Source organism: Equus przewalskii, chromosome 15 (genome assembly GCF_037783145.1).
Source record: "Equus przewalskii isolate Varuska chromosome 15, EquPr2, whole genome shotgun sequence".
NCBI classification, from domain to species: domain Eukaryota; kingdom Metazoa; phylum Chordata; class Mammalia; order Perissodactyla; family Equidae; genus Equus; species Equus przewalskii.
The window spans coordinates 38541340-38565483 of record NC_091845.1 but is presented as its reverse complement, the minus strand read 5'-3'; the positions used below and the strand labels follow the sequence as shown (position 1 = coordinate 38565483).

General features: G+C 57.6%; 1 protein-coding gene across 19 annotated transcripts; it reads left to right on the top strand.

The window, feature by feature from the left end:
* The first annotated feature begins 1301 nt into the window (after positions 1-1301).
* SLC38A3 (solute carrier family 38 member 3) lies at positions 1302-24144 on the top strand. Of its 19 annotated transcripts, none has more exons than XM_070574979.1 (19): positions 3915-3976; positions 4926-5192; positions 7628-7776; positions 7880-8090; positions 11262-11416; positions 11507-11588; positions 11762-11877; positions 12449-12522; positions 12604-12696; positions 12798-12879; positions 13938-14020; positions 14113-14171; positions 14365-14526; positions 14608-14687; positions 14960-15060; positions 15295-15419; positions 15514-15658; positions 16582-16685; positions 16774-17710. In XM_070574979.1, the coding sequence occupies exons 3-19, from the start codon at positions 7766-7768 to the stop codon at positions 16876-16878; spliced, it is 1788 nt and encodes a 595-aa protein (XP_070431080.1). In that variant the 5' UTR covers positions 3915-3976; positions 4926-5192; positions 7628-7765; the 3' UTR covers positions 16879-17710. The 19 variants fall into 19 exon arrangements, 15 of the variants coding, with proteins under 15 accessions (XP_070431075.1, XP_070431078.1, XP_070431074.1 ...); XM_070574983.1 differs by having other exon boundaries at positions 3921-3976; positions 16582-16702; XR_011526923.1 differs by lacking the exon at positions 4926-5192 and having other exon boundaries at positions 15219-15419.

Here is a 24144-nt window from a genome sequence, read left to right as displayed (position 1 = left end):
GCCAGAAGACAGAAGGCTTTGAGGAGCTGAAGGTGGTAGGCTTGAGAGGGAGGAATCTGTCAGGGGAGGGAGGCTAATGGGGTCTTCCACATAGCCACCTTGTCTTGGAAGAAAGGTAATGAGCTCCCCAGCCTTCCTGGGCAAGGGGCAGAGAGAAGCCCAAACGCCATGCAGGGGCTGGACCCCACCCTCTAGGAAGTCCTCTCCCACACATAGTTCTGACCACAGGATCTGGGATTCAGGACCTGTATTCCTGGATCCCCTGGGCTGGGGATGCTACCTGGCTTTAAGCTGCCCTATCCATGCCAGCAAGTATGGGAGGGGGCCCTGAGTCTCCAAGCCAGAAGTCTTCTCAGCTCCACTCACCATACCAGTGTAATTGCAGCCTAAGGAGCAGGATCAATGGGTACCCAATGCTTAATTCACAGTCCAGGGCAGAGGATCAGAGAGAGCTAATCCAGAGTAGGCACAGTGGCCACACCCTAGTCTTGTGGGTAGAGGGCATTTACTGTGAGCACCTCCAGCCACCACCATCCCTGCCTGACCTGCAACCTCAAGGTGTCCCTAAGGGCCCTCACAGCCTTCAGCTCTGGTTCTGGTGGGACTAACGTGGCCCAGCCACCGACCAGAGATTAGACAAGCCTGGTGGATGGTTAATGTCGCTGACGTCAGGGCCTGGTTGGGTGGCCAGTGGGGGCTGGGGCCCTCCCCACAGGCAGCAGCACAGCCCACGTGACCTGGACTCATTAAGCTGCTTCAGTGGCCAAAGAAGCTGGGGGCCAGATCTCAGCGGATAGAGGGAAGGCAGGCGAGGACTGTGGGGTAGGCCTCAGCCAAGAGGTCACCAGCTCTGGGGACCCAGGCCAGGGGAGGGCTAGACTGGAGGGTTTGCCTATGGATCTTCTCTATACTTCCATACCCTGTATTGTGTCAACTAAACCCTACCCAAAGGGTTATTGTGCCAACTAAGCCCCAACCCAGTATTGTACCCAAAGAGGAACCTCCCAGACACCAAACTGGGCAGAGCATAGTTAGGAGCTGTGGGTGTGGGTCCTAACCCTGGGGTGTGGAGGTGAGAACCACCCTCTCCTATGAAGCCTTGAAACCCCCAACAAGACTGCAGGCCAAGTGTCCTGCCCCTGAACACAGCCCTCCACCTATTGGTGCTAATCCCACACACGTACTTAAGTTTCCCTGTGGCCAAGCTGCTTCTTCCATCCAGAATGCCCTTTCTCTTCCCCAACTTGGCACATGCCTTTCTTCCCCTTGGCAGAGCCAAGCCCACAGGTCACTTCTCCATCAGGCTTTTCCTGATTCACACCCTCCAACCTGGCAGGAGCTTTCCTGTCTAGACAGCCCATAAAGAGCACTTTAGACACCAAGGCTGGAGCTGTGTGGCAGGATGGCAAGAGCAGCCACAGGAAGTAAAAGAAGAGCTCGTTCTGCCTGGTGGCTTAGGCAGGGTTCTCAGAGGTGATCCTCCATTTGGCTGTTGAAGGACAAGTAAGAGTTTGCCAAGGAGGTGGGACAGGGTGGAGAACCAGGAGGGCAGAGACACAGGGAGGTGAAGGCTGGCACGTTCTGCGAACAGCAGGAACTTGTGGCCAGTCGGACAGTGAGGGAGGTGGAGAGGCCAACCGGAAAGAAGAGCAGGTAGGGAGAATATCAGGGAAGCCAGCTGGGTGTGAGGCAGGTGCCTGCAGGGTGTCCAAGGAGTCAGGGATACAGATGCTGGGCTCTGGGGAGGACCAGATTGGAGGTGAACATGGGGCACAGTTAGAGAGAGTCTTGGGGCACTGTGTGGCTGGTGTACCAGGGGAAATGAGAGGAGGCTGCCTTACTGGAGGCTGAGAGGATGACTGAAGAGGGAAGAGGGGAGCAAAGGGCTGCCAGGACCCTAGAAGGAGCATCTGAGTGACCCTGGGACCTTCAGGTCTGCCTCACATGTTCGGCAGTCTCTTGGGCCTGTGTCTCAGTTTCCCGAGATGGGGGAGTAGATGTGGGGGCTGGGCTGAAGGCTGAGATAAAGCTCCCCTCACCCTCCACTCCAGGTGGCTGCCGCCAATACTGTGGCAGCATGGATGGACATGCCCTCCAGCCTCGGGGAGAAGGCACCCAGCAGCTCTCAGAACCCCATTCGGCTGCCAGCTGTCCAGCCACCACAGGCTGGGCTGGGAGATTCAGCAGGTGGCGGGAAAGGCCTCAGAGCTGTGTTTGCCCTGGCGGGGGTCCAAGCCTAGCATCAACAAACAGGCAGCCCCTCCTCCAGCCTGGCCACAATTGGCCTGGCCCAGGGACCCCACATCACGCTGCCTCCTGGCCTCCCACAGCAGCCTAGCCCAGCCCACTCCTGCTCCCTCCCGTTTGGATTGAGGACCCCAAAACCCACATGCTGGGTGACCTTGAAGCCAGGTCTGGCCCCTCAGGAACTGCCAATGGGAGCACCCAGCCCTTTGCAAATGGCTTCTGTGAACATCCAGGATGTCTGCAGGTGGGAAGTAGGGGGCAGACTGAGACCCTGGTCAGTACCTCTCCTACCTGACTCTGTCGCATGGGGAGTCCTCAAGCCCCTTTGAAGGCTGAGAGTCTTAGGTAAGCTCTGACTTGGGGGGGGACACCAGTCCCAGATCAGGAGGGAAAGTCCGTCCCTTGCTATTTTTCAGCCATCAGCAGGACGGGAGCTCGGGTGGTTTGAGGTTTTCAGGGATTGCCACCATCCTAATGCCCTTCTCTTTAGTCCCCGTCCTCTGGCACTCCCAGCACTCCCAGCCAAGCCGAGTCCCCTGCCCTTGGCTCATAGCTTGGGGCACTTCCTGTGACACACAGGGAAACTGAGGTACGCTAGGGCTTGGCTGTGGTGGTGCTGTGAGTCAGTAGGAAGAGAATCCAAGAGTCCTGACTCCCAGCTCAAATAGGGGAGGGGTCAGGCCTGTCCTCCTAGGGCATTCCCCTCAGCACCGGGGAGGGGGCAGACATGACACAGAGACATCCAGCTTGCAGGAACAGCAGAGGCCATGGGATTAATCGGATCAGAGGCAATGGCTGAGAAGCAAGGGACACAGCTGTTCTGGGAACTCTCCCCACCCCAGCTCACCCCCAAGGTCAAGGCTTCCCCCAGCAGGGATGCCAGCTGGGCCTGGGGGCCCTTAACATCCACCACCCACCTCTGAGCACCAAGGCCTCGGGTGGGAAGCAGGCAGGGGTAAGAATGGGGACACTCTAAAACCTCTTCTCCCAGGGCAGCAAGTCCTAGACCTCACTCCCCAAGGGCAGACACAACTGTCTCCTACTCCTTAGAAATAAAGAAACGAGGGGGCATAGCCAGGGAGATCCCAGGCAAGGCTCAGCACTAGCCAAGCCTGGCCCTCCTCCTGTCCTCACTGTCCCTACCCCTGTCTGTTCCAGCTTCAATCTCTTCTGAATATCTGGAGTGAAGACAGAGGAATGGATGCAGAGAACCCCCTCCTCACCCCGACCCCACCTCTGCATGGAAAGTGTGAGGCAGGCAGAAAAGACATTTTGTTGCCTGAGTGATGTCTGAAAGTCCCCCATGGAAATCACCCTTCCCTCAGGTAAGCATTGCCCGGTTCGGCTCCTCTCGCTGAAGAGCCCCTCCTGTCCCCCCTCGGGAGCACAGAGCCTTTCAGGGATTAAGCAGGCACTCAGAGACCTGGAGAGAATCTGTTTTGGACTGAATAATTCCCCCCACTAGAATCAACTGAGCCCCTCCCAGAGCAGCTGATCTCCTACCTAGGGGCTCCTTGGCGCTCAGGTTGCCCCTTTACTCCAGACCTGCCCAGCCCCCTGCTCTCCCCAGACCAGCCCCTCCTCCCGCGGGCCGCTAGGGATTGGCGGGCGGGGGGCGGGCCCGGGGCGGGGCCGGGGCCCTTCATTCCCCTCCGCTGCGCTCCGCCGGGAGCAGAGCGGACTGCACTGGCCTGAGCGGAGCACCGCGCGTCCCCGCCCGCGAGGCCAGGTACCACTGGGGGCGCCAACCTCCAGCCCAGGGGCACCGGGTGGGCCCAGTCCTACTGTCCACCCTCTCGTCGGTAGCTGGGCTCTGAGCAGCTGCCCTCGCCCGCTCCGCCCCGGGCAGGCGCCCCAGGCTCTGGCAAGTCAGAGCCCCGCGCGCTCGGGGAGCAGATCTGGGGACCTGCGGGTCAAGACTCAGCTTCGAGCTTGAGCTGGTGTCCTGGGAGAGGCGCCTGGTCGTCTCGGGGCCTCTAGGCAGGGCCAGGCGGGACAGCCGGAGGTCGGCGGCACCCGGGGCTGGGGCCGCAAGACGCCTTGTTGGAGACTTGGGCGGTACGCGATGGGCCTCACGAGGCAGGGCCCGCGGGGACCGGCTGGAGAGGGTCCCGGAGGGGGGCATAAGAGGGGCCGGGAGCAGGCCTGGAACGCTGCCCCGACGGGCGCCTGACAGGCAAATCGGCCAGGCTGGCACGCCGGGAGTCTGAGTATATTTATCCCGGCTGCGTTGGGCAGGGGCTTGAGGGCAAATGGGGCCAGGCTGCCTGAGGGGCTGCAGGGCACATGTTGGTCCCCGAGCCCGTGCCATCTGCAGCTGGGCCAGCAGGCACGGCGGGCACAGGGCGCGTGTGGCTCCTTGGCCTGAAGGCGGGGCTCCGTGGGCGCTCCTCTCCGCCCCGCGCGGGGCGGGCGTGTGAGAGCCAGCACAGCGCGCCGGGCGGGCGGAGGGAAGGGAGTTCGACTTGGTTTGCAGGAGCCCGCCCCCGCCCGATTGGCCCCTTCGATTGGCCACAGCGAATGCGTGCGTTTGTTTACACCCGGGGAGGAGGAGGCCAGGGGCGGGGCCTGTGAGAAGCCCCCCCCTCCCCCCCCCCCCCGCCACCCCTACCCCCCACTCAGTGATCTGAGCCCTTGCAGTTGTGGGGCACATCGACCCAGGCCCATCCTTCCTTCAGCGCCAGTCCTGCCTTTCCTTCCAAGACTGCCTTTGGGCCACTGTGCTGTCCCTGGAAGAGGCCCTTGGACCTTCCACCCCTTCTTCCGCACTCAGTCTGGCATGGGGGCTCACTTCCTTCTGGAAAGGAAGCAAATCCCTCAGAGGTTCTCACTCTGGAGCATACAAAGCTGGAGCGATCTGGGGACAGTTTCATTCTGAGAGGGGAGGTTCTGCACAACCATGGAAGGCTTCCTGCGAGAAGCACCAAAAGTGGGAGGAATCCCAGGTAAATGGAGGCCAGACTTGGCACATCTCTAAGAGGGCTGGAATGACTGGAATCAGGAATGAGAATTTCTGACTCCTGGGGGTTGGGGGTAGGGGGCTGTATCTCTGGGGAGGGTTAGGGGTACACATCTCAGAACTTGGTTCTGCCTGGGTCCATAGAGCCCCTGTGCTCACTGGCTTCACAAGCCACCCTTTGTTCAGTACTGGTTCTTTTGGGCCATGTCACAAAAACCCCCCAGTCCAGGCTCCAGGTGACCAGACCATGAGAGTTGGTTGCTCCTGTCCTGATGCCTGCTGTCCTAGCAAGTAGCCTTGGAGCCCTGGACAAATGGAGAAACTGAGGCACAACAGGACAGGCTGGGTGGTTCATGGACTCTGGGTGGGGTCAGGAAAGGTTTTTGAGCTGAACAGAGTGCACCTAGAAAGTCTGGGCTGGGTGTGGGGACAGGCACTCAATTTGAGGGGAAAACGTGTTTTGAGGGAGTGACTGGCTATGAAGGAGGTACAGTTTTGGCATCTGTGTGCACAGAGAGCTGGGGTGGGATGTGCAGTAGGATAGTGGCCCTGCAGAGGATATTCTAGTGTAGACACAGCAAGAGGCCAAGCGCCACTTGGAGCAGTTGAGATGAGCTGGGGGCTTGCTAAGAGCCTTGAACCCATTCCATTCATTTATCATTTACAGAGTACTCACTGTATACCCTGTGCACACAGTCTGGTGGGTAAAGGACTGGCCTTTGACTCTGGATAAGAAGACAGATGCAGGGGTGCACTCTAGAGGACCAGGCAGGGCTTCTGGGGGCCAAAGGGAAGAACCAGCTTCTGGGGCAGGACAGGCTTTCCGGCCATCAGCCAGGGGTGGCTTGGTTTTGAATTTCCGCTCTGCGGGCCACGTCCTGTACACAGCCTCTCAGCCGGCACGTCTGCACACGTGTGTAGCCACTGAGGATGGAGGTCACTCCAACATATCCATCTCCATGTATCTTTTCCATTCTGTGAGTAGACGAGCCATGGGTGCTAGAGCTTTCCAGGTGGGCCTGGCCTTGCGTCCCTTGTGGGCTCAGTCCCACCTCTGGAAGTCCCTGCACCTGGCTAATGGGGGCATAACATGCCCTTGTGGGAACCTGGAAATGCTGTGGCAGCCTTCTTGTGGTGTCCTGCAGAGTTCTGCCTTGTGATCCCTGAAGTGCCTACTGGGCCTGCTGCTCCCTCACCTGGGCCTCTGGCTCCCTCTCCCCTTCTTGCTCCTTCCGGGGCTCTCTCTGTCTCTCGCTGGCTGTGTCTTGTGGTCTCTTGCTGTCTTGCTGCCTCTGTCTCTTTCTCCATCTGGCTATTCTGACTGGTTGGCCATCTGTCTGTCTCTTACCTCTTTGGTTGTCTCTCTTTCTCTGTCTTCCTGTCTGAATATCTATTCTCCTCTCTCTCTCTGTATCTCTCTCTGTTTGTGTCCCTCTATATCCACCTGCATTTCTCTATCTCCCTGTGCCTCTGTCCATCTCTGTCTGAATCAGTACACATGCATCGTGTGTGTACATTTTCTCTCCCTGTCTCTCTCTTCCCTCCCTCTGCCTCTCTCTGTTTCTTCCTAACATTGAATGGTGCCTCTCCTCCAGGCTGACCTTGCCTTTAGCCCCACATTGGGGTCTCTAATGAGTCCTGAGCTGCCCCCGGCCCCTGCTCCAGCTTTCTTTGGGGCCAGAAGTCCGGCTGTCCAAATATTTGGCCGCCTCCAGGGGATTCCGGGTCAGCAGGGAGGAGGATGGGCTGGCTGGCCCGGGGTCTCCCCTGCCCCTGGGGGGCCACAGGCACGTGATGTCCTGTCCTTTGCCTCAGCTGGGCCTTGGGCTGCACGTCCCTCTCAGCAGGCTGGCAGTGGGGGAGGTGGCTGTTGCTGGCTTTGGCCCAATCTTGAGCCAAGAGGTTCCAGCTGCAGCCTCCACTGGGGGCAGCCTAAGCAAGGAGGGTCTAGGGCTTGGCAGGAGGGTAGGTCTAGGTATCTGGGGTTAGGCCCAACTCTAAACATCTGTTGGATATCCAGAAAATGTACCCTGTCACAGGAAAGTCCACCTTCCGGCCCCAGCTGGGCCCCTCAGATCCTCCTAGACATTTCCGGATGCCCAGAACACAGAAGCACAGACCTCAGTCACCAGGGCCAGGAAGCTAGGGGATATGGGATTGGTGTGGCCAATATGTCAATGTTCTGGGCCATTTGCCTTCCCCTGGATGTGCCCCCTCCTGCAATGCCACTCCCTCAGTACCAGCAGGATGTTGGCCACACAGTAGCCACTTACCCAGTGTTGTTGATGATGAGGGAGTAGTGAATGGGGAACTTGATCTACTGGGGTCAAAATCTGGAGTTGTGGGTGTGGGGAAGAGACAAAGGGTGTGTGTTAGTACCCTCCCCTCTTATGAATACCCTCTCACGTGCCCTATCCCTAGAACCCTGACCACAGCAATCAGCTCCCCACCAATCCCTATGGCTGTGCCTTGAGAACATACAATTCAGATGTGTCCATTGAATTCAGTTTGACTGTTGACCAGTAGCTTGTCCTAGGAGGGTGTTTTCCTTCTGAAGCCATGAGAAGCAGGTGAGCAGAGGGGTGCCACACTGGGAAGGGCACTTTTTTTTTGTGAGGAAGATTAGCCCTGAGCTAACATTTGCCACCAATCCTCCTCTTTTTGCTGAGGAAGACTGGCCCTGAGCCAACATCCGTGTCCATCTCCCTCTACTTTATACGTGGGACGCCTACCACAGCATGGCTTGCCAAGGGGTGACATGTCTACACCCGGGATCCGAACCGGCAAACCCCAGGCCGCTGAAGTGGAATGTGCAAACTTAACCGCTGCACCACCAGGCTGGCCCCACAGGAGGGACACTTTGTCTCAGCGAAGGAGGGGAGTGGTAAGGATGGGTGAGCTGGAACTAGGGGCAACCCTCATCCCTGAGGCCCTAGGGATAACCACAGTGGACACTCAAGTCAGGCCAGCTGCCTCTCCCCTGAGATGTGGGCTGAGGTTAGGGCTGTCCAGGCACAGGAAGCCTGGGGGCCATGGGAGCAAGCTCTGGGGTCTGTGCCTCCATCCGCACATATGGCCATGGGACTGAGGAAAGGACAGCATAGAAGCCTCCCTGTAGCCAGCCTGCTACTGCAGACCCACTTATGTCCTGAGCACTGGGGAGGAAATCAGGGCTCAGAGCCCTAGTGGCTCCCAGGACCTCGATCCTGGGACAGAGGTGTACTTCCCACAGCAGCTGACACAAGCAGTGGCCCCCAAGGTGGCCTAGATTCCTGGGCCTTGAAATCTTTAATTAGCCAAACTCAACACCTGCCGAGGTGTGCCTGACAAATTCTCACCCTATGATTCCTGCGTGGGTGGGCGTTACCTGCAGCACTATCCCTGTGGCTCCTGGCCCCTCCTGGCCCTTATCTCCCAGCAAAGCAAACAGGCCCCAGGGCAGTGGCCTGGGCCATTGATTTACTGCCCAAGCCCATGCTGCACCCATGAAAGATGCCATTCTGATGACTTGCTCAAGGTCACAGTGATCGCCCCATCCCAGAGCCTGACCCCTCTCTGGGAGCCTACAAACTGCTCTGGAGGCAAAGGCCATGAGGATTCTCCTCACTGTGTCCCCAGCTTTGGCCAAACCTCACGGAATCCCTGGAGGACAGGAAGACACTGAGGTCATGAGCAGGGAACACTCTGCCCATGGTCACACAGTGAGGCAGGCCTCACATTCAGTTGCAGAAGGAGCCATAAGATGGGGGATGTGTTTGGGGATTTTGTCCCTTCCAGATTGGAAGCCACTTGAGGAAGGATATTCCATGTCCTCTGTGGGATCTCAGGCTGGCCTGAGACCCAGGAGTGACTGGTCGTAATAGGCCCTGAAGGTCTAGGCCTTGGTTCTGCTGGGGGAATGGAACCAAAGGCACCATGGCCATGACCATGCCATGGGCTCTGGTCTCTCTGGAGGCAATGCCTGGCTGCTAGGGAAGGATATTAAGGCAGAAAGGGTACTTTGTCCGGGCTGCCAACTCAGCACTCTGTGGACCTGTCCCAGCCTGCCCAGGGCGGGAGGCCCAGCAAGGGCAACCCCAGCTGAGAGGCAGGGGGCACTCTGGAGTGATTCTGGAGACCAGGTGCTGGCATCTCAACAGCAAGCTGGGATCTTTGGAGGGGTGCTGATGGTGAGGCTCAGGCCTTGAAGATAGGCTGAACTTGGGGACTCTGGTCCAGGGGAAGAGATGTTCACATTGTCATGGTCCTGTATGGACAGGGCTGGAGGAGAGAAGGGTGCAGAAGTGCTGCATCAGAGAAAGGAGAGGCAGATTGAGGGGTTCCAAGGGTGCTAGGTGCCAACCCAGGCCTGAGGTGCCTGGGATCTGAACTATGGCCTAGGGTTGCCTGGGATAATGGTGGGGTGATCCTCTGGTCAGTTCTGTATGGCTGCTGCCTCCCCGGCAGTGGGGCCTGAGGTCTGAAACTTGTGGCCCCAGCCTAGCCTCCCCTACCCACCCATAGCCCTGAGTGCTAAGTTTGAGACCCCTGGTGCTCCAGGTTCAAGAGCAGACCTGGGACCATCAGGATCTGAAGGGGGTATGAGGGATTCAGGGCAGGATTCAGGGTTCCCAAGTGGAAGGGGTGCCACAGTGTCAAGACCAGGCTCTGGCTGACCTGCCTGGCAGTTCTGCCCCCTCTCTGTTTTGGGGGGTTTTTTTGAGGAAGATTAGCCCTGAGCTAACTACTGCCAGTCCTCCTCTTTTTGCTGAGGAAGCCTGGCCCTGAGCTAACATCGTGCCCATCTTCCTCTACTTTATATGTGGGACGCCTACCACTGCATGGTGTGCCAAGCGGTGCCATGTCCACACCTGGGATCCAAACCGGTGAACCCCGGGCCGCCGAGCAGCGGAACATGTGAACTTAACCGCTGCGCCACCGGGCCGGCCCCACTGCCCCCTCTCTGGTCTCCACTCTGGTCTCAGCTCTCCTGCTGGCCTGTCTGGCCTTCAGGATGTCCTTATAGATCCTGAGGGCACTGTGCCCAGGTACCTTCTGGGCTTGGGGTAGATGGCTCCCAGCCCCAGTGATGGGAGAGGGACCAGTGAGTTATCTGGGCAGTGGGCAGGATTGGGGGGCTCTGAGTTCCTGGCCTGGGGCTCCAGGAAATGAGGAATCTGCTCAAACAGTCCACTCGTGGTGGGTGGGCACCTAAGGAGGGAGGATTCCCTAGCAGCGGAGGAGAGGCTTGAAGGAGAACATGGCCCTGAGACCAGGGCTGTGTGGAAGGTGAGGCTTGTGTGGCCCAGAGAACTGGGCCCTGGGGCACCCATTTCCTGGAAGGCCCCCTGAGGGCCCTTTGCAGCCAGGTGGGCAGGGCCCAGGTGTCCAGCTACCCAGCACCGCCTCAGGCCTCCTGGCTCCAAGAGCGGGGGGGGGTGTGGGGGAGAGCTGGGGGGGTAGCCTCTGCGCCTGCCGTTCCCAGCGCCAGCTCTCAGCCCACAGAGGGTCCTTTGTTCTGACTGCCAGCAGTGCCCGCCGGGCGGCTGGGAACAGGGCCCACTGTCCTAACCCTCTCCTGAGGCCTCCAGCCGTTGGGCAGTGCCATTCTAGGTTGACTAGGAGGCCCCTGGCACACAGGACTGGCACAGGAAAACGTCTCCCAGTATTAATGTTGAGGAGGGGGAGTCAGTCCAGGGCCCACCCCCAGAGTAGGGTCTGGAGGCCTGGACTCAGCATCTCGGGGTCCTGGCACCACGGGGCTCTGAACTCAGGTCATCCAGCTGACCCTCACTTCACAGATGGGTAAAGTGAGACCCCAAGGGCTTGCCTGGACTGGTGTGTGTGTAGGGGGGTGGTTATATACTGGCTGAGATGGCCCCTCAGGATGTCCTGGAGGACCCAGTGTCCAAGCTCTACTCTCCCAAAGGCAGGGCCCAGAGAGGGAGCAAACAGAGCTGCATGTGCACGTATGTCCTTAGTGACCCTCTGGGAGGTGTGCTACGGCAGCAGACTTATGGGAGGCTGGGCCATGGGCCCAAGGAGCTGGGTAATCAGAGGACCGTCTGTTCTTCAGATTTCTGACTGTATTGGTGTGAGAGCCAGTGCTCCTCGTGGTGGTGCCCGAGCCATGGAGGCACCTGTGCAGACAGAGATGGTGGAGCTGGTGCCCAACGGCAAACACTCGGAGGGGCTACTCCCAGTTGTCACCCCTACGGCAGGCAACCAGAGGTGAGCAGAGGAGAGACCCAGCTATGGCTCAGGGCAGGGTGTAGGGCAAGGGGCTGGAGCTGAGTTGCCTGCCCTGGACTGTGCCTGCAGGGTTGAAAGCCCCAGACGGAGCTGTGTTGAGGGTGAGGGCTTCCTACAGAAAAGCCCCAGCAAGGAGCCGCACTTCACTGACGTGAGCTGGGGCAGCAGGGGGCGCTCAAGGGCATCATTGGGAGCTTGGGTGCAGTAATGAGGCGCTCTGGGGCAGCGATGGGAGGCTGAGGGACGGTGATGGCAAACACTGAGATGCCCTCCATGCCTTGCTGACTCCCCCCATCCCTCCTCATTTCACTCTGGTGCCTGCAGTTCGAGGGGAAGACATCATTCGGGATGTCAGTGTTCAACCTCAGCAATGCCATCATGGGCAGTGGCATCCTCGGGCTCGCCTACGCCATGGCCAATACGGGCATCATCCTTTTCCTGTGAGTGCCGTCAGCAAACCTTCTAAAGATAGGAGCCCTAAACAGGCCACCAACTATGACCTCCCAGGACCTGCCAGTTCCTGCCCAGACTACAGTGGGTGGGCACTTACACTCAACCCAAACCACGGCTAAAAAAACCAGCCATGGCCAGACAAATATACCTCACTTCCCAGTAAAGCCACTGAGATTACGACACAAGGCCAGCGTAACAGGCCTGAGTCTGTCCTTCTACCATTTTTACACGTAATGGACAAATCCCCATGCCCAGGCCTTGTGTGGACACATGTGTCCCTACCTGGGAGCTCTGCCCTGCAGCCTAAATGGAAAACATGTTTGTTCTAAGAACTCAAGGGGAGGTGCTGCTCAGAGGATTCCTTCTGGGTCATGGCCCACACTGGATCAAACTGGTGGTGGGTGTTCACCACCTCTGGAGCCTGCTGAGCTTGCTTCCACACCTGTTAGGGGTCCAGACAACTGAGTCACAGACCCCACACACCCAGGCCTCCCAAAGCTCACCACCCCTGCAAGCCAGGGAAGCCCCCAGTAGCCTCTCTTCATCCATCTTCCCCAGGTTCCTGTTGACAGCCATTGCCCTGCTCTCCAGCTACTCCATCCACCTGCTACTCAAGTCCTCAGGGATTGTGGGTGAGCCTCAAACCCAACCTGTGGCAGGGGAGGGGTGGACTGGGGAGAGCACTCTGACTGTCCTAACTTCCTGATCTGCAGGCATCCGTGCCTATGAGCAGCTGGGCTACCGTGCCTTTGGGATGCCAGGAAAGCTGGCAGCGGCCCTGGCCATCACACTGCAGAACATTGGAGGTGAGGCTGGAGGGCAGACACAGGTGGATGGTGGGCAGGTGGACAGTCTGAAGGCTGTCTGGTTTGACTGACACTAGTGCCTGCCCACCCCTCTCCCCCAGCCATGTCCAGCTACCTGTACATCATCAAGTCGGAGCTGCCCCTCGTCATACGGGCCTTCCTGAACCTTCAGGATCACACCTCGTGAGCCCCAGGGTGGGGCGGGCTGGGTGAAGGCGGGAGGCCCTAGTCTACCCCTCCACGACCACACTGGCCCTGGAAGCCCAGGCTGGGCTAATGGGAGAGACGAGACAGAGTCTACAAGTGGCTGGTGGAGCGGCTGAGAGCTGCCTCAGAGTCAACATTCAGTCACCTGGGGGAACCCCTCAGGAGGGCCACGTGGGGGCCAGGGGTGCTGAGGCTGAGGAAGCTGGGCCCTGCCTGGCCCTGGACCCAGCCTGTGAGTGGCGGGGGACCTGAAAGCCTAAGGCTTAGCTCTAAGTGCCTGCTATTCCTGACTGTGGCTTGCGTGTTAACAACCCCCCCCCCACCAAGAAATTAAGCCCCTGGTGTCCCAGTTGCCCATCAACAGTTTAGCCAGCACTGATGACATCAACCATGTTTTGTGGGTGGGACAGAGAAGACAGCCAGGCCCTGCCCTTGGCAACACAGCCCAGGCAAGAGGGGCTGTGAAGCTGAGAATAGCTCTAGGGAGGAGGGAAACAGCTAGGTTTCTGCCCCTGGACCCTGGGGGCCTTTCCCAAAGGGTTGGCCTTTGGGCTTGCCTGTGAAGGAGGGTCCCATTCCTTACACCTTTAGTTCCCCACGCCCCGTGTCCTTTAGGGGTGTGGGGCAGGATGATGCAGGATGCACAGGATGATGCAGAAGGGGTACAGGTTGTTGGCAAGTCCCTGGGACTCCCATGGAAAATGCCCCACCGCCCAGAGCCAGGTTCTTTCATCTCTCCCACCTCCCTGGGTCCCTTGGGGCCACTCCCTGGGGTGGCTGGACCCAGATCTGTGTGTCCTGAGAAAAACAACAGCAGTGACTATAATCGTAATGGTTACCAAGCAGGAGCCTTACTCCTTACCTCCCCCAGAATGAAAGTTCTGTGAGAATGCCCATTTGCAGATGGAGAAGGGAAGACTCAGAGCTGTGGAGAAGTATGGCACCACTGGTGACCCTCACTGCGGGTAGAGGCAGGCGGCTCCACCCGAGACTGGATGGGCTCTAATCTGGGCTCCTCACTCCCATCCCTGCAGGGACTGGTACGTGAATGGGAACTACCTGGTGATCCTGGTCTCTGTCATTGTCATTCTGCCCCTGGCACTGATGCGGCAGCTTGGTGAGTGTGGTGGAGCCAGGGCCTTGGAGGGGGATGTTGGAGGGATGCACAGAAGGGGACCCCCAGTCTCACAGCACCCCGCAACTTTTCAGGCTACCTGGGTTACTCCAGCGGTTTCTCTCTCAGCTGTATGGTGTTCTTCCTAATTGCAGTGAGTCACCCTCCATCCTGGTTGAGGGAGGGGGCAGGTGTCCTAAGAGAGTCCTCTGTCAGAGAAAGGGGGCAGATCTCTCTGGGAAGCCTGGGTTAGAAGGCAGCTCCTCCAGTCCTGATCTAGATGTGGCTTCATAGTGACTTCCCAGACAGCCTAACCTAGCCCCAATACCCTTATCCTCCCCCCACAGGTCATCTACAAAAAGTTTCATGTGCCCTGTCCGCTGCCCCCCAACTCCAACACCACAGGCAACGTCAGCCTCACGGAGGTCATCAAGGAGGAGGTACCACTGGAGGTGGAGACTGAGGCCGCAGCCTTCTGCACCCCAAGCTACTTCACACTCAACATACAGGTTCTGATGGGCCAGGGTGGGGGTAGGGGACCCTGTGAGAGTATGAGGGGCTGCCTTAACAAAGTTCCCATGTCTCCCCAGACGGCATACACTATCCCCATCATGGCCTTCGCCTTTGTCTGCCACCCCGAGGTGCTGCCCATCTATACAGAACTCAAAGAGTAGGTGTCCCTGGCTGGGAGAGGGAGTAGCGGGTGCCTTGAGCTTGTTTGTGGAGAATGGATGTGGTCCTGAAAGGGAGGAAGACAGTGACAAGAGCCAAGTCATTTTATCAAAGATCTCTATGGCTGCCGTGAGGGCTGACAGGGGGCAAGAAGGAGGCTTCCTCAGATGCCAGATGGTGAGAGTGTGGTGCCAGAGGGACCCTGGGGCATATGGGGGTCTCCCAGTGTGACCCAGCTTGGCACCAATCCCCTTCCCTGCTGCCCCATAGCCCCTCCAAGAGGAAGATGCAGCACATCTCCAACCTGTCCATCGCCGTCATGTATGTCATGTACTTCCTGGCTGCCCTCTTCGGCTACCTCACCTTCTACGGTATGGCTGGACCATGGGGTCAGAGGCAGAGGCCAGGCTGGGGGGCAGGGGACTGGCCGATGGCCATGGCACCCTGTATACTGTAGGCACTCAGTAGGTGTGTGATGCCTAACTGTGCCCTGCAGCTGTGGAGGTGAGTCTATTGCCACTCCCCACAGCATCAGGGTCAACCCAGGCTCAGAGTCCAACCTCCTCCCTGGGCCACCTGCTGACCACCCTCCCTGCCTGCCACAGACGGGGTGGAGTCAGAGCTGCTGCACACCTACAACAAGGTGGACCCATTTGATGTGCTGATCCTGTGTGTGCGTGTGGCTGTGCTGACGGCAGTCACGCTCACAGTGCCAATTGTTCTGTTTCCGGTGAGCTGGTAGGCAGATGGCCTGGTGGCCAGACTAAGGGTGGGTGGGACTGATAGGGTTGACAGATTGATGACTCTCACCTCCTGGCCCCCAGGTGCGCCGCGCCATCCAGCAGATGCTCTTTCAGAGCCAGGAGTTCAGTTGGCTGCGGCACACGCTCATTGCCACTAGCCTACTCATTTGTATCAACCTGCTGGTCATCTTTGCCCCCACCATCCTGGGCATCTTCGGGATCATTGGTAAGGGTCTGGCCCTGCTATGTATGGAGGCAGGGTATTGCCCCAGAGAATTTCCCTTATGCAAATCCTGGCAGATTCCTGAGCTCATGCCCTACATTTAAGTGATGACTGCTTGGCCTCTCATCTGAGATTTTATCTTTAAGGCTATTCTAATTGCTTTTGAAGACTTGGAACCACTGTCCTCCTCACTGGGGGACAGGATGGAGCCCAGGGGTCAGGGGCTTCCACAAAGGGTCTCGCTGGGTCTTGTCCCCATTTCATATACAAGAAAACTAAAGTTCAGAGTGATTAACGGAGTAGCAGGGCCATACAGTTGGTAAGTGGGGAGCCTTGATTCAGCCCAGGATCATAGGACTACAGGTTTGGTGCTCTGTCCCTTGTCCCATCCCAGCTGGGGCTCTGAGTTGGAAGATCAGAAATTCTGAGATATCTTTGGGGCGACCCAACTCAGGAGACTGACTCTCCAACCCAAGTCTGCAGGGGCTGACACACAGACCTGGGGACTGAGTATCATGGCTATCATAGACAGGACTCTTGCTTCTGTACGTCTGAAATCCAACTCAAAATGAATTAAGCAGAAAGGAATGTACTGGCTCAAATAATGGAAAAGCCTTCAGGAATAGTTATATCCAGGAGCTCAGTATCCTCAAGGCTTTGTCTCTATCTCTTGGCTTGCCTTTCCTCTTTGCTAGCTTCGTTCACTGACAGATTCTTCTGACACCAACAACACTATCTTTCACTATCTGGACAGTGAACACGGGAAGGGGCTGGTGGGCTCTCCAGAATCAGGCAGAGCTCTCAAGTGGAGTCTTGTGATGAGACACCTCCAACAAGGAATATTTGATCTCATAGAAGGGTCCACCCCCGAACCTTAGCCAATAGGTGGACATGAGCCAGCAGTGGCCATGCCTTGTACTTTGCAGGTGCCACATCTGCCCCATGCCTCATCTTCATCTTCCCTGCCATCTTCTACTTCCGCATCGTGCCCACTGAGAAGGAACCGGCAAGGTCTACCCCCAAAATCCTGGTGCGAAGGGCCTGGAGGTCAGTGGGCTGGTGTGGGACTGAGGAGGCTGCCCTGACCTCAGACCTGACCCTGACTTCTGACCCCACAGGCCCTTTGTTTCGCTGTGCTTGGCCTCTTGCTGATGACCATGAGCTTGAGCTTCATCATCATTGATTGGGTCTCGGGGACTGGCCATCATGGAGGAAGCCACTAGGATGACCCCCATCCTATTCTGTCTGCTTGTCCGAGTACCCCCACCCAGACTCTTCAGCCCCTGCTCCCACCCAGTGGCCAGTCAGGGGGGAGGAGGAAGACGTGGCTAACGCTGTGGCATTTGGCCCTGCCCCACATCTTCTCTGTGGAAGATTTTTGTTAAAAAGCCAGGACCAAGGCCCTTGGGCCACTACCCTGCTGGGCTCCCAGGCTCTAGGGGCTTCCTGAGCTGGGGGCAGGGCGAGGCTGTACCCCTGCTTCCTTCCTGTTGCCTCAGATCCTACCCAAGCCCCTTATCCCTTATACAGATGCATACACTGAGGCCTAGCAGCTGCCTCTGAGGTCACACAGACTGTAGGGGCACATAGAGCTGGGACCCAGGTCTACAGCCATCCCCCCACCCTGCTGCTGGGCCATCAATTGCACCCTAGGGCCTCACCTCCCTCAGCCCTCTTGCCTTCCCTCCTTCTGTCCTCGAGGTCCCTTTCAGGCACTTGGGCTCAGGCCCTTGGATACTCTTGTCCCCTTCTCCCGTCCCCTCCACTGGGAGCAGGCCCCTCCACCCTATACCTGGAGCCAGCAGGCTCTTCTGAGGGTGAGGCTGATGTGGGTACACCCAAGGGACCCCTGCCCTGAACTTTCAACAGTCCCGGGGAGGCTGGGACTCCCCCCACGTCAAGCCTGGCCCATTGCTCACATTTCACTGCTGGGAGAAGAGTGAGCCTGGGGCCCAGAGCGCCTCTGCCTCTAGGAGTCAAAGACCCCAGGGGCCAATCTGGGGCAGGGATGGAGAGGCTGGCAGCCCCCTTTTATAAATATTATACATAAGATCAGCTGTGTTTTATATTCTTGATCTCCATGGTCCCTGGGTTCCTGGAAAGTGGGGTGGGAGCCAGGACATGGATGGTGATGGAGGCCCCTCCTGCCTCTCCCTGGGATGAAGGTGGGGACAGGGCGAGTCCCCTAACCCACCCCGCCCCCTGCCTCCCAAACCAATGAGTGGTATGCTCAGACCGGGTTCTGGGCCCGGGCCAGGCTCAACACAGACCTGCTTTCTCACGGGGTGAGGTGGGGAGGAATTAATGAGGCCTCAGGAAATGGGACAGAGAGAGGCCTCCGGAAGGAGGCAACGTGAGATGCATCCCCAGCAGCTTCAGGGAGGGTCTGAGCAGGGGGCAGCAGAGCTCTGCGGAAGCCCTGCAGAAGGGCCCCCTGCCCTCCCCTTGCTGCCATGTCAACCCTCTGTCAATGCCTTGAGTCTGGGGACAAAAATCCAAGGATCCTGTGCCCTGTCAGGCTGATCTTTTATTAACAGTAAAACCCACTATGAATAAAGGTGGGTCTGTGAGTCGCTGTATGTGGGGGCTGAGTTTGAGTTGGGGAGTCCAAAGCTGGGCAGGGGCTACAAGGATGCAGGGCAGCCCCAGGTGCCCTGGCCTGGGTGGGACTTGGAAGCTGCCCATTGCCTGGGGCAGGCCTGCATCAGCTGGGACCCAGCAGGGTGGAGCTGCACAGGCCTTGGCACCAAAACCTCATTAGGAGAGACCCCGCACCCGGCTGGGCCGCCGGGGAAAGGGCAGCAGGAAAAATCCAGTTTGAACTGGCAAGGAGGCTGCCAGCTTGGGAAACCCCTGAAGAAAGAATTTCCTCAAGCTGGTAGCCACTAGGCCCATGACAGTGCCAGCTGGTCAGAGAGGGTCTTCCTGAGTCCAGTTCCCATCAGCTCCAGGCGCCTGACTCAAGCCTGCGGTCTCACCCAGGAGCCCTGTAGCCCCAGGAAAGAGCTGGATCCTGGCCTAGAGGGGGCTACTGCCCAGAGTGCCCTGGTATGAGGGGCTGTGCTCTGGGGATCTCTGGCTTATTCCTCATCAGAAAAGACTCTAGCCCTGCCTGGGACACTTGGCTCCTGGGGAGTGTGAGGCAATAAAGGACAGGGTGCATCCTGCAGACAGACCCTGGGGTCTTTTCCCACACTCCCTCTATCCAAAGAAAGCTGCAAGTCAGAGCAGCAGCAGGGCTGCCTGGAGTCTCTTCAGTCCCCAGGCCTGGCTTCAGGCCTCTCAGACCAGGGGGATGTGCTGAGAGCAGCTCCTACCCCCCGCCCCCTCAGCTGGGGTGGAGGAAGGATGCTGACCCCGAGAGGCCATCCCATCTCTCCCTGCCCAGCAAGGGCTCCTCCAGCCTGACCAGTGGGCAGCAGGCTCCTGGGGGAAGGGGCCAGGCGATGTGGCCACTATACTATATCCAGAAACCAAGTGACCACGAGACTGTTTGAAAATGAGTATCCCTTGTCCCTGGCTGTCAAATTCCAGCCACTCGGCCTCTATGAGGATGAGTGTGCAGGCCCTTGGTCAGCATTAACCTTTTTATATGTTTTGAAAAATTCCCAGGTTTTTTCCTTTTGTTTTTGGCTCTTTAAAAATTGCTCTGAAAAAAAATTTGCTCTGCTTGAAATATTGACAAGATAAAGCAGTCAGAAAGCTGAGCATGGTGGCACAGAGGTTAAGTTTGCACGTTCCACTTCTCAGCAGCCCGGGGTCCACCAGTTTGGATCCCGGGTGTGGACATGGCACCGCTTGGCAAAAGCCATGTTGTGTTGGGCATCTCACGTATAGAGTGGAGGAAGGTGGGCATGGATGTTAGCTCAGGGCCAGTCTTCCTCAGCAAAAAGAGGAGGATTGGCAGTAGTTAGCTCAGGGCTAATCTTCCTCAAAAAAAGAAAGAAAGAAAGAAAGAAAGAAAGTTGAGCACAGAGGTCTTCTATTTTTCTTTTTTCTGCTTATAGCAGAAAAACAAGATAATATAGACCAGGACAAGGGGACAAAGCATGGGCCTTGGTCTCCCTGCCCAGCAGCAGCCCTGCTTGCACCCACCTCACCTGTGTACACATGCATTCGTATATCGACTGAAAAGGGATTCATTCATTCAGCAAGTATTTACCAGAATTTCCTATATGCCAGGCACTCTTCCAGCACCGGTGCATACAGCAGTGAACAAAGTGAAGACCCTGCCTTCTTTGAACTTACATTCTAGGTGGGGGATTGGATTCAGACCAGAAACATGAAACATTATCAGTAAGTTATGTCATTTGTTAAAAGACGCTCAGTACTATAGGAAGTAAAAATGGCAAGGTAAGCGCAATGAAGAACAGGGAGTTGAGAGGTGGGTCAGGGTGGGCCCCACGGAGAAAGGGATGTTTGATCAGAGATTTAAAGAGGGAGGAAGCCATGTGGATGCCTGCAGGGAACACTCAGCTAAAGGGACCAGCCAGTGTAAAACCTTAAGGCAGAATATGCCTGGCATGTGAGAGGAGCAACCAGGAAGCCATTGTGGCTGACGCTGAGCGAGGCGGGAGATGGTAGAAGGGGCGAGTGGAGGCTAATGAGGGGAGCAGATGTTGCAGGGCGTTGTCAGCCACCATAAAGACTTTGGATTTTTCTCTGGGAAAGCTAAGAGTCAATGCAGGGTCTTGAACTGAGGAGGGTGCAGGATGTGATTCAGTTGCTACTGCAACTCTTAATTTTTTATTTTTTTTGAGGAAGATTAGCCCTGAGCTAACATCTGCTGCCAATCTTCCTCTTTTTGCTGAGGAAGACTGGCCCTGAGCTAACATCCGTGCCCATCTTTCTCTGCTTTATATGTGGGATACCTGCCACAGCATAGCCTGACAAATGGTGTGTAGGTCCACACCCAGGATCCGAACCAGCGAACCCCAGGCCGCTGAAGCGGAATGTGCGAACTTAACTGCTGCACCACCAGGCCGGCCCAGCAACTCTAAATTTTAAATGGATTATTCTGGGTGCTGTACTGAAACTAGACTCCAGGGTGGGGGATGGGGAGCCAAGGTTGACACTGACACGAGGGCTATTGCAGGTGTTCCTGACAGACATGTCAAGCGGCTCAGCCCAGATGGTGGCACGGTTGGGTGAGATGCTGGGCTGGTTCCGAAGGTGAGATGGTGGGGTTCTCTGATGGATTGGGTAAAAGGGGAGGGGCAGAGACAAGTCAAGAGTGACTCCAAGCCTATCTAGGGATCGAGCTGCCACTGCATCCACTGAGGGAGGCTGGGGGAGGAGCAGGCTTGGGAGGGAGATCAGTTTTGCCAAGGAAAAGTTTAAAACACTAACTGGACATCAAAGTGGAGATGCCAAGTTGGCTGCTGTATGCGTGACTCGAGTTCAACACTGGAGCTTTGGATCTAGGAGGCAACGCAGGTGGATGGTACCTAAGGCCAGGGGCTTGGATAAGATGAGAGGAGATGAGTTTAGACAGAGGAGGGCAGCAGTCAGGACTGAGCCCTGAAACAGGCCTCTGTCAGGAGGTAAGAGAGATGAGGTGGAACCAGCAAAGGAGCTGAGCAGGGGCAGCCAGAAGGTGGGAGGAAACCCAAGAGAATGCAGGCACCTGGGAGCCAGGCAAGCATTGACTGCTCGAGGAGGTGAGGGTAGAGAACAGACCACTGGGTTCAGCAACGTGTGGGTCACTGAGGACCCTGACCAGGGGTGTGTTGTGGAGGGAGAGGCGAGCCTGACTGGAGTGGGTAGAGGAGAGAGAGAGAGAACTGGAAAGGATAAGGACAGACAACTTGTGTGAAGTGAGAGGAGCAGGGCCAACAGAGACTTTTAAGGAAGACCAGGAAGACGAAGCTATTGAGGGTAAGAGATTGGAAGAAGCTAGTAGGATTTTGGGTTGGAGGAAGGTGAAGCACTTCTGGGCCAGGGCCCTGGAGGGACTGAGCTGGAAGACAGTAGATGGAGGTTGGACAGTTGGCATCAGGGAGTATGCAGGGTGGCCACTGCTCAGCCTGGCCAAGCGCTGGTAGCTAGGAACATCTTGGGTCCAAGATGCAGCCAGGGAACAGCAAGAAGCATGTGGAGGGACCCAGAGGACTCATCCAGATGTCTGCCTTGACCTCAATTTAAAGTCATCCAGCAACTGACTAACTTTCAAACAACTTGGAACAGTAATAATTGACTGGAAGTTACTTAGAAAGAAAGAGTAGCCCTGGAAAAAGTCTGAAAGAACAAAATTGCTTTCAAAACCACACAAGGCTGCAAAGCTGTCAGACTACGCACCCTGGGATTTGTACAGGATCAGACACCGGCCTAATTCCCTGAGATCTGTAGAAGGTGGCCTCTGCTGCCCCCTGGCGGTCAACGGCCGGAGTCCGGGCTGCGCGGTGACCCACCCGACACTATGCCCCGGCCAGGCGGCTGGGATGGTCAGTTATGACTGTGCAGCCGGGCCCTGAGGTTCCAAGACAGTCCAGGAAGCCTTCCTGGTTGGCGCATGAGAGGAGGGCAGGCAGGAAGGTTGGGGGCGGGGAGGGTGGGGAGAGGTCGCCAGGGAGGGGCCGGGGCCTCAGCCTGTGTAGGTGAGTGAGGAACTGCCAGTCACAGACTTGGCCGGGTCCTCAGGGAGCCAGGGCCCCCCCCCCCCACGGGCTGCCTGACTTTGGAGGGTTCCCGGAGCGGAGGAAGGGGCCGGACTCCCAGACCCACTCTTGACCAAGCATTCTGAGAGCCCCTCCAAGTATTACCCAGCTCCACTCCTTATCCTGCCCCTGTCTTTTGGGTCAAACTCAGCCTGGCACCCGGAGTCCCCACTGCGCACCGGGCCCTGGACTGGGCGCAGGCGATGGGCACGGAGCCACCCGACCCTCAGGAAGCAGGGTAATCACCCAAATCAGCGTGCGATCGCCGCTGTGAATTTGGGGAGGTGGAGGGGAGAAAGCGTCCTGGAACGGAGGGTCTGAAGATGCCAGGACCAGAGGAAGCAAAAAGACGGGTGTCATGGGACGTTCGGAGGATGAGCCGAGGGCGGCGACGGCTGGAGGAGGGCCTGGCGGGCGAGGGTCAGAACAGGGCGAGGGCGACGGGGCGCCACAGAGGGTTCTGAGGAAGAGGACGCCGAACGGCTACTGCTCTGTGGAGGAAGGGCCTAGCCGGCCACAGAGTGGCAGATCGGCCAAGGCGGGGGCCAGGACCGGAATCAGAACGAGGCGGGAGGCAGGCCAGCTGGGGGTAACCGCGAGGCGGAGGAGAGGAGAGGAGAGGAGGTGGTGGGGCTGAGCCGGCCTCGGCTCCCGCGCTGCGCCAGAGGCCCGCCAGGAGGCGCCGCTACTCCACGAAGCCGCGCCCGGCCTCTGGCGGCCACCGAAACCCCGCAGTCCCGCCTAGAGAGGCCCCGGAAGAGGCGGAGCGGCGCCCTCAGCGGCCGCTTCCGGCCTCGGCTCCGCCCAGAGGCCCGAACTGGGGGAGGTCGCTGTGGGCGGGGCGTGGGTACCGCACGTTGCGGTAGTGGGGACTGCAGTGGTCCGGGCCGATCGCACGCAGGGTTGGAGGGTCGTAGGGCAGGGTTTGGCGTGAGGGACGGGCCCCACGCCTGAGCCTTCGGGCCTTTTCCCTTGTGAAATACAGTCCTGGGGTTCCTGCGGAGCCTGGCGCTGGCCAAGACTTGAGGGCAGGGCAAGGAAGGCATACTAGCGATGGAGAAATGGGAAGGGAACACCAGCAGTGGAGGTGGAGAGGTACACAAAAGTGAGGAAGCAGGTATGGGAACCCCTTTAGACTGATTTTCTTTAAATGTTTGAGCAATGTCCATTTGGAAGAGAGGCCAAGCTTGTGCAGAAGGCTGAAACAGGACCAGCCAGCCCAAACCTGCTAGAACAAACAAGCTCAGCCCAGTTATACGTGTGTCGGTGTGTCGTCAGTATGTCGTCGTTAGTCGTCGTCCCCTCCCCCCTCCCCCAGCTCGTTTCTCCTAGGGGATGTGGGAGAACCCTGTCTCCATATGCTTCACACCATCACCCTCACCTCCTGCACCACATGGTGGTCACCCCCTGCCTCCCTCCCTGCTGTGTCTCTCATCTCTCATCCACAGGGGCCATACTCTTCATAGCAGCCAGAAGGAACTTTAAAATAGCAGATCATGTCACCCTCCCTTAAAAACCCTCCAATCATTTCTATCATATTTGGGTTTTTTGGTTTTTTTAAAGGAAGATTAGCCTTGAGCTAACATCTGCTGCCAATCCTCTTCTTTTTTGCTGAGGAAGACTGTCCCTGAGCTAACATCTGTGCCCATCTTCCTCTACTTTTATATGTGGGACGCCAGCCACAGCATGGCTTGCCAAGCAGTACCATGTCCGCACCCGGGATCTGAACCAGCGGACCCCTGGCTGCGAAGCGGAAGGTGCAAACTTAACCACTGTGCCACTGGGCCAGCCCCTCCATCACTTTTGGAATAAAGTTTAAACTCTTCCCTGCCC